This window comes from Castor canadensis, chromosome 1 (assembly GCF_047511655.1).
Source record: "Castor canadensis chromosome 1, mCasCan1.hap1v2, whole genome shotgun sequence".
NCBI classification, from domain to species: Eukaryota; Metazoa; Chordata; class Mammalia; order Rodentia; family Castoridae; genus Castor; species Castor canadensis.
The window spans coordinates 33,995,111-34,009,184 of NC_133386.1; the positions used below are offsets into that span (position 1 = coordinate 33,995,111).

Genomic DNA, 14,074 nt, shown 5'->3' on the forward strand with positions numbered 1-14,074 from the left:
GTGAATATGGTTGATGTACTCTGTATACAAAAATGAATATAGAATTTTTAAAACTGTTGAAATCACCATAAGAAGGGGACTAAGGTAGAAAGAAGAAAAATAGAGGAGATGAACCAATTCAGGTTATATTATATTATATATATTATACAATGTACATATATTCCATATATATACATGTATATATATATGTGGAAATGTCACAAGGAAACTCTCTGTGTAGCTACCTTAAACAAATGAAAATGTCAATTTTTTTTTCCTTATAGAAAATTGGAGAATAGGAGGGCAGAGCAGGTCCTGATGGGGAGGATTAGTACCAGTGAGAGGAGGGAAGAGGTGGGGAAGGGGTATGGGAGGGTGAATGTGGTGCAAATACTGTGTATGTTGTGGAAAAATGATAATGTTGAAACAGTTCCAGGATGGGAGGAGGGGAGGATAAAAGAGAATGGTGGAGGGAGTGAATTCAAGTATGGTATATTTGATATGTTGGAAGAACTTTTGTAAATGCCACAATGTACCATCACCCAGCACAACAATAAAAGAAAAGAGGGGGAAAAAAAGCATAATTTGCCTTTCTTTGGCAGCAGTTCTCTACTGATTTCCCTAGTTTAGTTCATAGCTCCATCATTTTGGGAGGTAATTTGGCCAAATGCCTGAACTCACTCCTCACATCTAAGAGTTTTCTATTCTACAGAACTGTATTTAACAAGGTTTTCACATTCACCGGTCTTCACTTTTGTTACCATTACCTCCCTTCAGGTTCTAATTATCTCTTGTCTAGGTTATGGCAACAGCCTTTTAATTGGTCTCATTGCTTTTCTTCTTTGCCTGTTCCAACTCACTACACACAATTCTATCATAATAGTCTTCCTTAAATGTGACTCTGATCATATTAAACTTTCTTTTTTCAAAAAATAAAAACTTGCATTTCTTTTATTATGTAGAAAATTGAACAGCAATTTCTTAGACTGGTACTCTAGGATTTCAGCAATATGGCCTCCATTCTCCCATTTATTTTCATCAGTAATTGTGAAATTCTTTCCAAACGCCATGTTCAAAACTATCACTTACAAGCTCTTAAACATCTCTTGTGTTTTCTAAGCTTTTGTCCATATAATTTCCTCCTATCCTCACCTGTAAAATCCCTCACCCATTCTTGGTAATCTAATACATCTGTTAACTACTTCTTTTACAATATCCTTGAAACTTCCAAAATTAAGTATGGTATTTTGTGCCTTTGAATTCTCTTAACATTTAAGATAATTTCTTTAAAGACCCATGTTTTTACAAATTGTTTCTCCAAGAAATGGCAAGGATTGTCTTTCCTGTCTCCTGTAGCCTTTATTAGAGTGTACCCAATAGGGAATTATTAATTAACTACTGATCTATTCTAACTGAAATGGTTCGCATTTTAAAAACAGTGAAATAAATGATTCTTTTGTTTTAGTATGGGCATCAGAGAGTGCATAGAGAAAGGTATATGAAAATAACATGTTTTGCCCATCTATCATTTGAAACTTGGATGAATTATCTGATAATGTTTGCTATCCACATCAATATTCAACATACTTAAAAATTTACATTTGATACCCTAGAAAAGCCTTTTGATTGTGGTCAACAAAAAGAGGAGCTTGCGGAGGAAAAGGAGACAATTTCTACAAAAATGTTTCTAGAACGTATACAAAGCTAAAGACTGAGAAACAAAGTGAGTAGCACAGGTGGAAAGATCACTTTGTCTGAAATGCTTTGTGGTTTTTTTTTTTATATTCACAAAAAGGTATCCAGAATTCTAATTCTGGGTAAACTGCCATACCTTCTTTTCAAAAGCAAATTCTTAGAGAAAATGTACTTTACCATGCGGAGATTGAAGCCTGTAAATCACTTAACAGAAAGTATAGATAGTCTTAGCAAAAAGGTAAATGAAAACACCTAGGGGTTTTCATCAATATATAAACCAATGCAGAATGTTCAGACAGCCTGGAAATAAGACATTCCAGCATTTTTTCCCCCTTATGGCTGTTTCCATGGCACCAAGCTCAGACCATTTTAACAGAAAGGGAATGTGATTCTGGCAGATTTTGTGTTTGGACCCTAACAATAAGTCACCTTGCTTTCATTGTGCTACTTTTCCACTGTTTCCTTGATAATTATTTCTCAATCTTGCACTTAATATACAAAATGAATGGAAATAGCCACAAAAGTGATGTAGTATGCACCCAAACATCTTTCAATGCTGAATTTATGGCAGAACTATATGCAAACACTAGGCCTGTACATTTATAAAGCCGTGCATATTTGTACATATATCATTTGTTTTATAAACACATCCTATATGAGTTTTGATTTTTATATTTTAATTAATAAGTATTATTTATTTGGGGCATGGTTTTAAAGGACCAATGAACCATAAAGAATAAATATTGACTTTTTTGTCATGTTTTTATATTATTAAAAATTCTATCTTAAATTGAGATTTTTGTCTGCATGGAAAAAATAGGCAGACTGTAGACAGTCCATGTGCTAGACAGATGGCATTACTGATTGGAAAATATGGCTACATTTCTCAATCTTACTTGTTGCTGGAAGAAATCAGAGGGCAAGCACATTGCTGGCAGTCATTTGGCAATCCCTTGACAATTCCATAGTAGCCAAGAGCACATCGCTCACAGAAATCACCAGTAGTGTGATGCTGACAATTCTATAAAGGAAAAGGGAGAAAAGTTTCCTTTTAGTTTAGTGAAAGATAATATAATTTATCATACAGATCCCCACCTATGAGTGTGTAGCTGTGAACATGCACACACACTTTATCATTAGTAATTTTTGATATAAATATTTTTAAAGAACCTTTTCATTTAAGAAACTAATACTGGGCTATTGTAACTATATGGATAATAAGAGCTTCTGTGCTCTTTCCCCTACATCAATTTCTGTGTACACTTTTCTTTTACTTTAAATAGGGGACTAGAAATTGAAGAATCTCTATAATGTGTTATGTCATCTGGCCATTTATATTGTTGGAGCCAACGTGGCTATTTTTCTGGGATTTACTGTGTGCCTTGAATTCCCTACTGTGGGGGCTACAAGCAGCTTTCTGCAAGCTCAAAAGTGTCACAGACCTCCAGCTAGGCTCTGCAAGGTTTCCTGTAACTGTGACCATAGTTTGTAGGGAGGTTGAGGGGAAACTCTGTACCAACTTGTTTCTCTGTAACTGGCTTGTCTTTCTGACCACCTGTGAACTATATACTGCAAAACCAGCCTGGTTACATAAGCCACCTGGGGGGTGTATAACTCATCTCCTGACACTAATTGGGGTCAGGCTTTGAGAATTTATCTCCCCTAAATCTGCTAGCATAATAAAAATCCTGCTTCCTGCAAAGTGGTCTCAGTGACTTTGTTTCCCTCGCCATTTCCCGCAACAATATTTCTTTTCTTCCCAGGTTTTAGCTCTACGGGGTGCTGGGAAAAATGCTTGAAAACTGGGACCTTGGCACAACCCCACAAGTGTGCTTTTTGAAGCCAGCCTAGGAAGAAAGCACAAAAATTTTAAGAGACAACAAGACAAAGAGGTCAGCCCTGTTACTGCATTAAGAATGTCATTTATTTATTTATTCCCAAATGGTGGTGGTTTATATAGAGGATCCAAGCTGAAACCAGCATCCTTAGATCAATATTTTTGCTTGTATGCTTACATAATAAGAAATATTGGGGTGATATGCTTTAAGACACTTCCGTAAGGAAAAGAGAAGAGTTTCAGAGTGTGTGTAATTAATTTTGAAGTTACGATTCTCATTAAGCAGTATTATATTTAACATAAAATAATCTTAGGAAGAACTACCTCTAAGGCACTGAGAAAATCAAGTGAGGGGAAGAAGGAAAAATAATAACCTACCCTGTAGGAATTTATTTCCACTTTAGGAAAGAAAACAAAAAAAGCCTGACAAGTAACAACATGACAACAAAGTTGCAATATTGAATGTTTTTTAACAAAACTGTAAAATTGCTAGGTATGATGTCCACATCTGTAATCCCAGCTATTTGGGAGGTGGAAGCAGCGGAATTGTTGAGTTTTATGCTGCTGGGTCAAAAGTAGATCTTATTTTGAGACACTGTCTCAAAAGACAAATACAAAAACAATCAAAGGGATTGGGGCGTCAGTAACTCAAGTGCTAGCGTGTTTGTCTAACATGCATGAAACTCTGGGTTTAAAAAAAAAAGTAACACTTGATTTTGGTGAGTTGAGAGACTAAAAAGTAGCTGATTTTGCACTGCATTTCAGCTTGATTTCCTAAGACAGGATTTGGAGAGTTCAGAGCAATGACTGACATCTTATAAATATGATAGAAAGAAAAGTTGAGGACCAAAACAGTCAGTAACAAAATAGATGTACATGTTCGTGATGTCATTTAACCAACTCAACTGGAGCCACAGAGCTGTCTTGAGACTGCTGAACTCGGATGGCTCTTTGTTTCATTTAATCATGAAAAATGCATTTTTAAAAAAATCTGTCTCCTGATAGCAAACAGTGTTTGCTATGGGAGATATAGTCTCTCACAACAAACAATAACTGAAGTCACTTCTACCATAGGTGTAGCCGTGGACTTTTAATTTTCTTTAGAACTTTGAATACTCATTTTGAGAGGTTACACTATTCTCTGCAGAGAAACCATGACATTGCCACTATTAATTTTAGACCATAGGACTTTTACATTTCTGGTGCTCTGTTTGAAAAGATATTGAGTCACTTGCAGATGCATTTTACAACTTCATATAAAATGGATCTATCTTTCTCCATATGACAAGTACAAGTCTCAATTCTTCTGAGTGACTATTTTACCCTCAGCAGATTTAGCTCTCAATCTGATAGCAAAGCCCTCATTTGCTCCCACAGTTTCCTCTGTTTGCCTGATTATTTTCCATCTCTTTAAAGCTACTGTCTGACTAATCTGGTTTTCTTTCCCCTACCTCCCCATTTTCTCCAGCATCTTCATTCTCTCCTTTGTTGACATATTCCCACTAGCATTTGAAGTTGGTCAAGGCTTTCCTACCTTAAAAAAGTCTATGGGTTTCACATCCCCTCACAGCTTCCATTCTGTCTTTTGTAAGCATTTAAGAAGCACTATTTACATTCCTGATTTCTTCAGCTTCTTCCTCTGCACCCTTTAAATAGGCTTTTTATCTCACCATTGAAACATAATTCCAGATTCACCCATAAGATTTTTGTTGCTAAGCTGAAAGTTATTGACAATAATAGGTTCTTAAGATATATGGATTTTCTGTAACATCTAACACTTCTGGCCACTCTTTGAAACTTTCTCTATGGTTTCTTTAATGGTATAATCTGATGATTTTGATTTTTCTTTTACCTCTATGGCTACTCTTTCTTATTTTTCTTCATAGACTTTTCATTCTCTTTCTGTTTAGTAGGATTGATTTCATAGATTCTAACTTACTATCTCACCCTTTTTTCCTCCAACATATTGCACCCTGGTGAAATCATCCATTACCAAAAGTTTTACTACTCAGTCACCTCCCCCACAACCTCGTCCTCCAGACCTACATTTCTAATAGCTTCTTAGAGAGATTTTATCGCATCTTGAACTTGAGGTGTCAATAATTAAGTTCATGTTTCAATATCTTTCAAGCTACTAATACACTTGTGCTTCCTGGTTCAGTTGGGGGTCGCTGTCATCTACTCAATTGCCCAGGTCAACAACCAAGAATACTCTTATTCCAGATATCTGGAATAAGATTTGCTACTGTTCCACAATTTTATTTCCCTTTGCTTCTTGATTTCCTTGTTATATCTGGTGACTGTGATTTTTTGGTCTGGGTTATTCGGATAGCCTTTTAGCTAAAGATCCCGTTTCCAAGTGTTCTTACACAGTGATTCGGAAACAGGAACTAGGGGATCATGCTGCGGACATACCAAACCGTGCCCTACTCCTGCTTGAAACTCTGTGCTGGGTCTTCATCACCATCAGAATGGATTACACACTCCTTAGCATGGCAAGGAAGACCTTTGTAGTCTAACTTCTGCTTCCTCCAAAGACATTACTTCTAGCCATTGTTTTTTTGCACACCATGCTAACCATATGAGACCGTCTGAAACTCTCAAATTATATGTTTATCTCTTCCCTCCAGGACTTTTCATTTGCAACCCCTTGTTCTGTAACGTTTTTTTCCCTGTTCTGGCCTGTATACCTCATTTCAGCTTTCGTTTTAAATGTCGTTTTCTCTGATAAACATTATCTGTGTCGTAAATTTGATTCACCTGCTTCTTCGAGCATAATACAATGAATGAAATAGAATAGCCATTCAGTGACTCTTTGAATGACTAAATGAATGACTGCATGCTCTAGGCAGTTTTGATGAAGTTTGTCAGGCATTTTAAGAAAAAAAAAAAAGGTCAAGTTTCAAGTTTAATAACTACAGAAAAGTGGTCAGCAGGCCAAAATGATTTGTTGTATTTTGATTTAAGTACTATAATCCTTTTTCATTCAACTATCTACAGGGATTCACCCTATTTCAGTAATAAAAAAGACGTTCGATAGGTAACTAGTATTGTGAGCAATAATGGCTCCAAGATAAAATAATTATCTATGAATTCCAGCCTCAAATCATTCGACAAGGTGTCAAATGATGAATAAGTGTAAATGTTTTAGCAATATATTTTATAGTTACAGGGTTGAACATTTGCCAAAATACATGAAAATTCATTAATAATTTTCAGCATTTTCTTTTGTAATAAGATTATTGTATAATAAATGATTTTATGTAACTTAAATATGGGATTAATAACTGAATCAAAATACTTAAACACATTGACCATTACTGAAATGCAGAGATTCAAAATATGATTTCATGTTGCTTATACCTGTAATTTTATATCATTTTCTTTACCAAGCAAGCAAATATTTTAACCTTGTCTGGACAGTCAGTCAGTCTTTCCCAGGGTTGCTGACATACTATACTTGGTTAACTGAATACAGTGTCCTGGTTAGGTCCACAACACCACACATAAATCATGATGCTATTTTTGAAACTTTTGACACAGCTCTTTTTTCAACTTTCCTATATGTATGTTTCAAAATAGTGTACATAATATTTTTTCTTGTATTACCTTTAGAAGAAATTTCTATACTTTGGATGTCTGATAAGTTAAATTACATTTTTAAATGATATATATATAATTAGCTTTTCAATAATAAATGATAATATATGAGATTTGTAAATTTTGTTTTGTGCCCTGGAAAACTGGTGGTATATATTTCTGCAACTACATCAAATGAATATAACACTAATATCACAGCATTTTAGATGCAAGGTGAGAAGTTTCTTAGCTTAATGTTACTTTAAGGGATGACTTTTGTACTTTCCTTCACGTTTCATTAAATGAATGAATTCTGAGGCAGTCCTACCATCTTGCATAACTATAAGCAATAAAGTTTTTCCTTATCTTGTCTGAAAATTTGTTTCATTACAATTTTCAGTTAATGATCCAACTTCTGTCTTTTGAAGTTACACAAATCAACTTGAATTTCCATTTCCCAATGAAAGTCTCAAACACCTAAGAATACCATTACTACCTAATTCTCTTTTTTACCTAAACATTTTAAAACATAGCTGATTATATGTCTCAGGCTGTGATTTGCAAACATGTCAAGTGCATTTTCTTGATTTGGATCTTGTACAACTAGCAATGCCATATTTTGGCACCTAGTGAGTTACAACCAACTAAGAGCACCTCTCCCACGAATTGAGGTTATGTGTCATTTCTTTTGTTATTTCCTTTAAACACTAGAGGGCAAAGGACATGCAATCTACATGTTTATATCTCAGCACTCATTATAAGGCAAGCATATTGGAAATACTTATTAATAAAAGCCTTAAGAATGAGTTAAATTCAAAACCATATTTATTTATTTCATATTGTTAATTGTGGGCCATAGTTTTGCCTATTATTTTTCCCATATTAAGTAAGATCTCCAGTTTTATTTAGTTTGGAAATCTGATAGATCTTATCCAAATCCTTCATAAATATTTTGAACTTCTACAACAGAGTCAAAGACAAAGTCCAGACTTATTGTTGGAGACATCTCTAGAGCCTACTCTAGGTCACCATTTTTAGAAACGTATATGCCCCTTAATCTATCAGTTGGATAAAATCTGAGCCATATTTTCGGCTTTGTTTGTAAGGATGTCATGAAGTACTCTATACAGCATACTGGTTTAATGAACCCGTGTTTGAATCATAGATATGGCCCTTATCATTTTTGACTTAAACAAATTATTTACTTTCTCTCACATTTGTCAATCAACTATAAAAGAAGAAATGATCCTGTCTACTTCATAAATGCATTGTAAGGATAGATGATAAAAATCTATGTATAGTGGCCATCCCTGGTCCTTGTGTATATGTAGGGTTAAGCTAATGGCAGTTATTATTTTGGCTGAATTTGAGATATAATGTTTCACACAGTCGGAGGAATTTGATATTGTACCGAAAGCCAAGAAAAAGAATCTCAGATATTATTATGTATATAGTACTCCTAGCAATTGCTTCGATGTCTGTTATTTTGAATGAATCTATTCTGATCTATAATGAACAGTTTATTTTTCTGTAGTTGACAGACACTGTATCAATAAGTCACCCTTAAGTTTCATTGGAGATCAAAATCAATCTGTGTCCTACATTTTCTTTTTCTTTATAAAACCTGGAAAGGCATTTTATTGCTTTCTATCTTATGATAAATTTCAGATTCCAATGATTTCTCAAACGATCTTCATATATGGCCTTTAAGTACTTTAGTGATTCTATCCACACTCTTGGATAAAATTCACCTTGGCTTTCAAAATCAAACTCACTTAGTCAACTAAGTGTGCTTCCCAGTGTGGAGACAGCAGTTCGTAGTGGGTTTAAGAGCTGATTTTAATGCTTTTTGACCAAGGCTCTATAGGTTTCATGAATTGTCTTATCATTAATTTTCAGAGCTGTAAAAACATGCTAATAACTCCTATTTAGACCAGGTTGTAAGATAGATAAAAGAAATTTACAATATACCTTAAACATAATAGATGGCAATTAACTCACAATCTATTTACTGAAGAAAGGGATGATAGTTTTATCACAGATACTGATGGGGCTTCAGGAATTTGAGCCTATCAGTGATAAAGATTCTTTTTTTTTTTTTTGTGGTACTGGGGTTTGAACTCAGGGCCTCACCTTACTTAGGCAGGTGCTCTACTACTCGAACCATTCTGCCAGCCCTTTCTTTTTTTTTTCAAAATAAGAATTATGATGGAGTGAAATAATGTTTTCACAATTTGATCTTTAAAAAAAGGTTATTTGAGCTAGCTGAGTTTCAATATTTCCGTGTGAAATACAGGGAAAATAATACTGACTATAGGGAGTACTGATCACTAAATGAGAATATATCCAACCACTCATTCATCTGTGACTCAGGGTTTCTGTCTGTGTGTACTACTCATGTTTACCCACTTACCTTCTCCTCCTTCCACTGCTAGATTTTAGTCTCCAATTTTGAAAAAAATATTTTCCTTAAATGGGCAACACACATTGAGGTATCAGTGATAGCCCATAGTGTAGAAGCTATAGAATTTCTTAAAACCTAGGATGAAACAACCACTCTCTTGCAAAAATCATGAGGGATTATGAAAAGTGTAGTTACAGGTTGATGTCCATTTTGTAGAATTATTTAACACATACATTTCTCTATAGTTATGTTTTCTCTTCATTCTGTTTTTGACTTTAAAAGGAAAAATAGTAAGAAAAGATAAGTGAGTGACCCATCTCCAAATACCATCTCATTAAGGGTTACAGCTTGATATAGTCTGAATGTTGGTTTCCTTTCAAATTCCTACATTGAATTCCTAACCCTCAATGTGATGTTATTAGAAAGTGGGGTCTTTGAGAGATGATTGGATCATTAGGGTGGATCCCTCACGATTATGATTAGTGTCCTTACAAAAAAGGCCACGGAGAACTAACTACTTCCTTCTACCATGTGAGAACACAGAGTGACAGCACTATCTATGACCAGGAAATGGATCTTCCTAGCTACATGGGAAGCATAAAGGAGTTTTGAAGTCCAGAACACCTGGCGAAAAAACACGAGACATTATTTAAAAACACAAAAAACTAAGCAAAAAGGGCTTCAGGCATGGCACAAGTGGTAGAGCACTTTTATAACAAGCACAAGAACCTGTATTCAAGCCCCCAGTACTGCCAAAAAATCTGTTGTTTATAAGCATAGTGCTCAATGTAAAATGCTTTTAAACTTCTTGATTAGTTATCAGCTGATTGCTTCTGAGACTATAGATAGTGGATAAGGTGGTGATCCTGTGATCACCATTGCTATTGCTTTTATGCAACAGCATTACCACGTGTTCTAAGCCTTTTCCTGAGTATTCATTGAGCCTCAACAAAAACTCTTTGAGTAGCTACTACTGCTGCTACCTTTTTACTATTGCTATTACTTGATAAATAAGGAACCTCAGATCCCAGTGAAGATAAAGAAATCAACTAAGCTCACACAACCCATAAAAAGTGAAGCCAGGATCTGGGTCACGCCTGTTTGAATGTAGAGTCCAGCTTGCCGCTGTGCCAAAGTAGAGGGCACTGCATTGTGTAATGGGCATGATATTAAACTAGAATCTATATTCCATACAGAGAGAAATCAGTATGCTTCTGATTCCTCAGTTACAGCACTGAGAGTTATAATAGCTATTTCCTATTTGCCTCACAGGCCTGTTTCAAAGATAAAGTTGTATAAATTCCAAAGTTGTAAGTTCCCTAAAGGAAAATATAAAAATTCAGAGCATAACAATTTATACTAGCTGTGTATGTTTGATGGAAGTATTTATTTATTTTTTCACTTCATCTAGGGATTTCTCAGAAAATTGACCTGCATTGAGGATTTCTAAAGAACAAAAATAGCTATAATAGCCAATTGGCCAAAAGACAGCATAAAGACAGTAACGTTTATCCTACTAAAAATGAAATTAAAACATATCTTTTATAAGTACATCTAAATTAACCACAAAGACAAATATAAAATGCTAGAAAAATTGCATATTAATGATGCATTTAATTATCACTTAGGAATATATAAGTTAACCCCTATTAGATTTAACAGGCAAGCAGGTAGTAAAAGATTATGGCACCAAAGAGTAATTATTTCAGTAATTCAAGGATAGTTAATATTAGTTATTCGTTTGGTCAATAATGTCACTCATCATCTGTTGGAGGTGAAAGTTATGAATGATCACCTTTTCAATACACCTGCACTTCCCTCCTGACCTTCACAAGTGAGCATGTGGTACATTCCAATATCTTCTCCCAGTTGGAAGAAAATATCTTTAAGAAGCCAGGAACAGAAAGATGTTTCTTTAATATGACAAGGATTTTATTTTTTAAATGAAGCACTAGCATTACACTTTGTAGTAGAAGACTTTAGACATTAATATGAAAATCAGGAATTAAATAGGGAGCTGATTATTCTTTTACTTAACATTCTCTGAAAGATTGAATAAATGAAAAATATAAAATTATTATAACAGATACAGTTTCTCATGAGAAGTAACACAATAACTATTTGAAAACAATATTACTATAACTATAAAAATAACTGAAGTAATCAACTGAAAACTTCTAAAACAAATAAAAATGGTTGGATATCAAATACAAAAAATGCAATGTTTACTATTAAAATTAAAATAAATGAATATGAATAATTTTAATATGTGAAATATATGATCTACATAGCTATTATTAACCAGTTAGCTTTAAGATGTAGAAATTTGAATGGAGAAAAGGATCATATTTCTAGGTTGAGGGAGGATAACTGAGTCTTATAAATATGGCAACTCTTCATAAATAGAATTAATGCAATCCCAATCAAAATTGTAGTAAATTTTTTTGGGGGAAAGAATCGAAATAGTGAATAAAAATGTCAAGTAAAATAATATATCAGTATCTCTTTATGAAAAGTAGAATAAAAGGAATGGTGAAGGGCCTTGCTTTGCCACATAAAACCTATTCAAAATTGAGGTAAAGAGAACATTATAACAAAAACTAAAAGTAAGTAGAACAGACTAGATGAAATTTAAACATATTATGGATAAAATAAGCTTGCATATTTTCAAATGACATGGGAAAAGAGGAAATGCTACTTGATGAAAATTTCTTTTCTGTAATATATATTTGATGAAAGAGTACTTCCCCATATCACAATAAATTTTAGAAAGATTAGAAAAGTGGATCTAAATCATAAAAATCATGTTGAACATTATGGAATCATAATATAGTTACTGAAAAATATATGTCTGGGTAAGATCATCATGAGAATGAGTGTAATTAGAGAGGCAAATCGCTCAAGGATTGAACTCCTTCTGGGAACACTGCTCTGTACATTGCAGGGTAATGAGGAGAGAAAAGCAAAGAAGGCTGAGAAGGAGCAGCCAGAGAGTTTAAAATCCTCAGAATGCCATGGCTGGGGAAATAAACTAAGCAAGGACTTTTAAGAAGAATGGTGATTCGCAGGGGCAAAGGCTGCTGCCAGGTAAGTACAATATAGAGTAGGTGGCTGAGTTAGTGTTGGAAAAGTGGTGGAGATAGAAAGCCAGATTTTAGTAATTAAAAGGAGAATGGACAGAGATAAATTGTGGACAGTTTGTAGACAACACTTCAGTGATGGATAAGAAGTAGTAATGGCTAGAAAGGAAATGAAGTGAAAAGACTTTGGGCTTTTATTTTCAAGAGAGAGTAAGAGGGAGAGGAGATTAGCCTGAGTGATGTCCTTGAGTGGGCGAGAGAGGAGAAAGCTAGGACTTATATGGAAGACTTAGTCATTTCCAGAAAGAATAATTGATCTAAAGCAAGAAATAAGTCAGAAAAATAGGGCACAGATGCAGACAGAGGGGTGCATGAGGCAGTAGGAGCTTGTGTTTCCTCCTTCTGGTTGCTTCTAAAGAAGCAACAACTGAGTTAGGATAGGGAAAGGTGGGAGGAGAGCTTTTGGTTTCAGGAAGGAGGAAAAAAAAATTCATCCAGGAATGTCTGGACCAGAGAAAACTGCCGACATTGCAAAGCAGCACAAAGGGTACATTTAGGAGAGCAATCAAGACTTTAAGGTGAGACTAGATGACCCATTACTCTTTCTATAGCTTCATTTGGCTTAGAAGACACAGGTATAAGGGAGGTAGAGAGAGGGATTTAATGAGTGGCTGGAGTAAACTGAGTAGTGATAATTGAGGAGGCAGTGATGCCAATGAAGGGTCATGGATATTAAGTTGCTTTAAAGGTGAGGGCATGAGAGATACAAGGTCTGAGCATCGATAGTAAGGTTAAAAATGTTGAGGCAGTAAGTGAACAGAAGAAAAATCAGATGGTCATCAAAGAATCAGAAATTCAAAATGAAACTGCAGAGTCACAAGAGATTGAGAGATGAGGGTGTGGAGGAGTTAACTTTATGCACATTGATATCACCAATGGCAACTGTAATGCTGGAGATGGGAAATGATACAGAGGAAAATTCTTAGGGAATAAAGGGGGAGATGTGGGGATTAAAGTTGTAAACAACTTTAATTGGCAGGTGTAGTGGGCCAAGAGATGGGGCATGAGATTCAAAGCTGGGTAGTGTTGTGTAGGAAAAAAGGAGGATGACATGAAACTAGCAGCCAGGAGTGGGGACACCTGTCTTAACTTCGGGCTTAGGGGAATGAAAAGAGTGACAGTAAACGATGACTATTACTTAAGAGGACTGTGGGGATGGTGTCCTGCAAAGGGAGAGCAGGTTTCTATTTAAGCAAGGGGAAGAAGCAAGAGTGGAAGACACAAATTACTGAGGGGATTTTGTTGAAGTCTGACCACAAGTTCCACAAAGCTCATGGGACAGTTTCAGGAGATGAGAGGTAAGAGATGGGGTTAGCAAGTCATCCAGAGCTCTGTGGAGGTTAGAGTTCAGGGGAAGAGTGGTGACAGAGGAAACCTGTTCTTATGGTGTCTAAAATAAAGGGTGAAAGACATAAGAATCCTGGTTGCTCTAAATACAAC

At 35.1% G+C, this 14,074-nt stretch overlaps 1 protein-coding gene across 4 annotated transcripts in view; it reads right to left on the reverse strand.

Moving 5' to 3' along the window:
- The window catches only part of Lama2 (laminin subunit alpha 2), a 630,868-nt gene that overhangs the window by 168,143 nt on the left and 448,651 nt on the right, over nucleotides 1-14,074 (reverse strand). For all 4 annotated transcript variants that reach the window (XM_074074982.1, XM_074074980.1, XM_074074975.1 and 1 more), the window contains exon 30: nucleotides 2,571-2,695. In XM_074074982.1, the coding sequence (XP_073931083.1) occupies nucleotides 2,571-2,695 (125 nt within the window). The remainder of the gene's footprint in view (nucleotides 1-2,570; nucleotides 2,696-14,074) is intronic.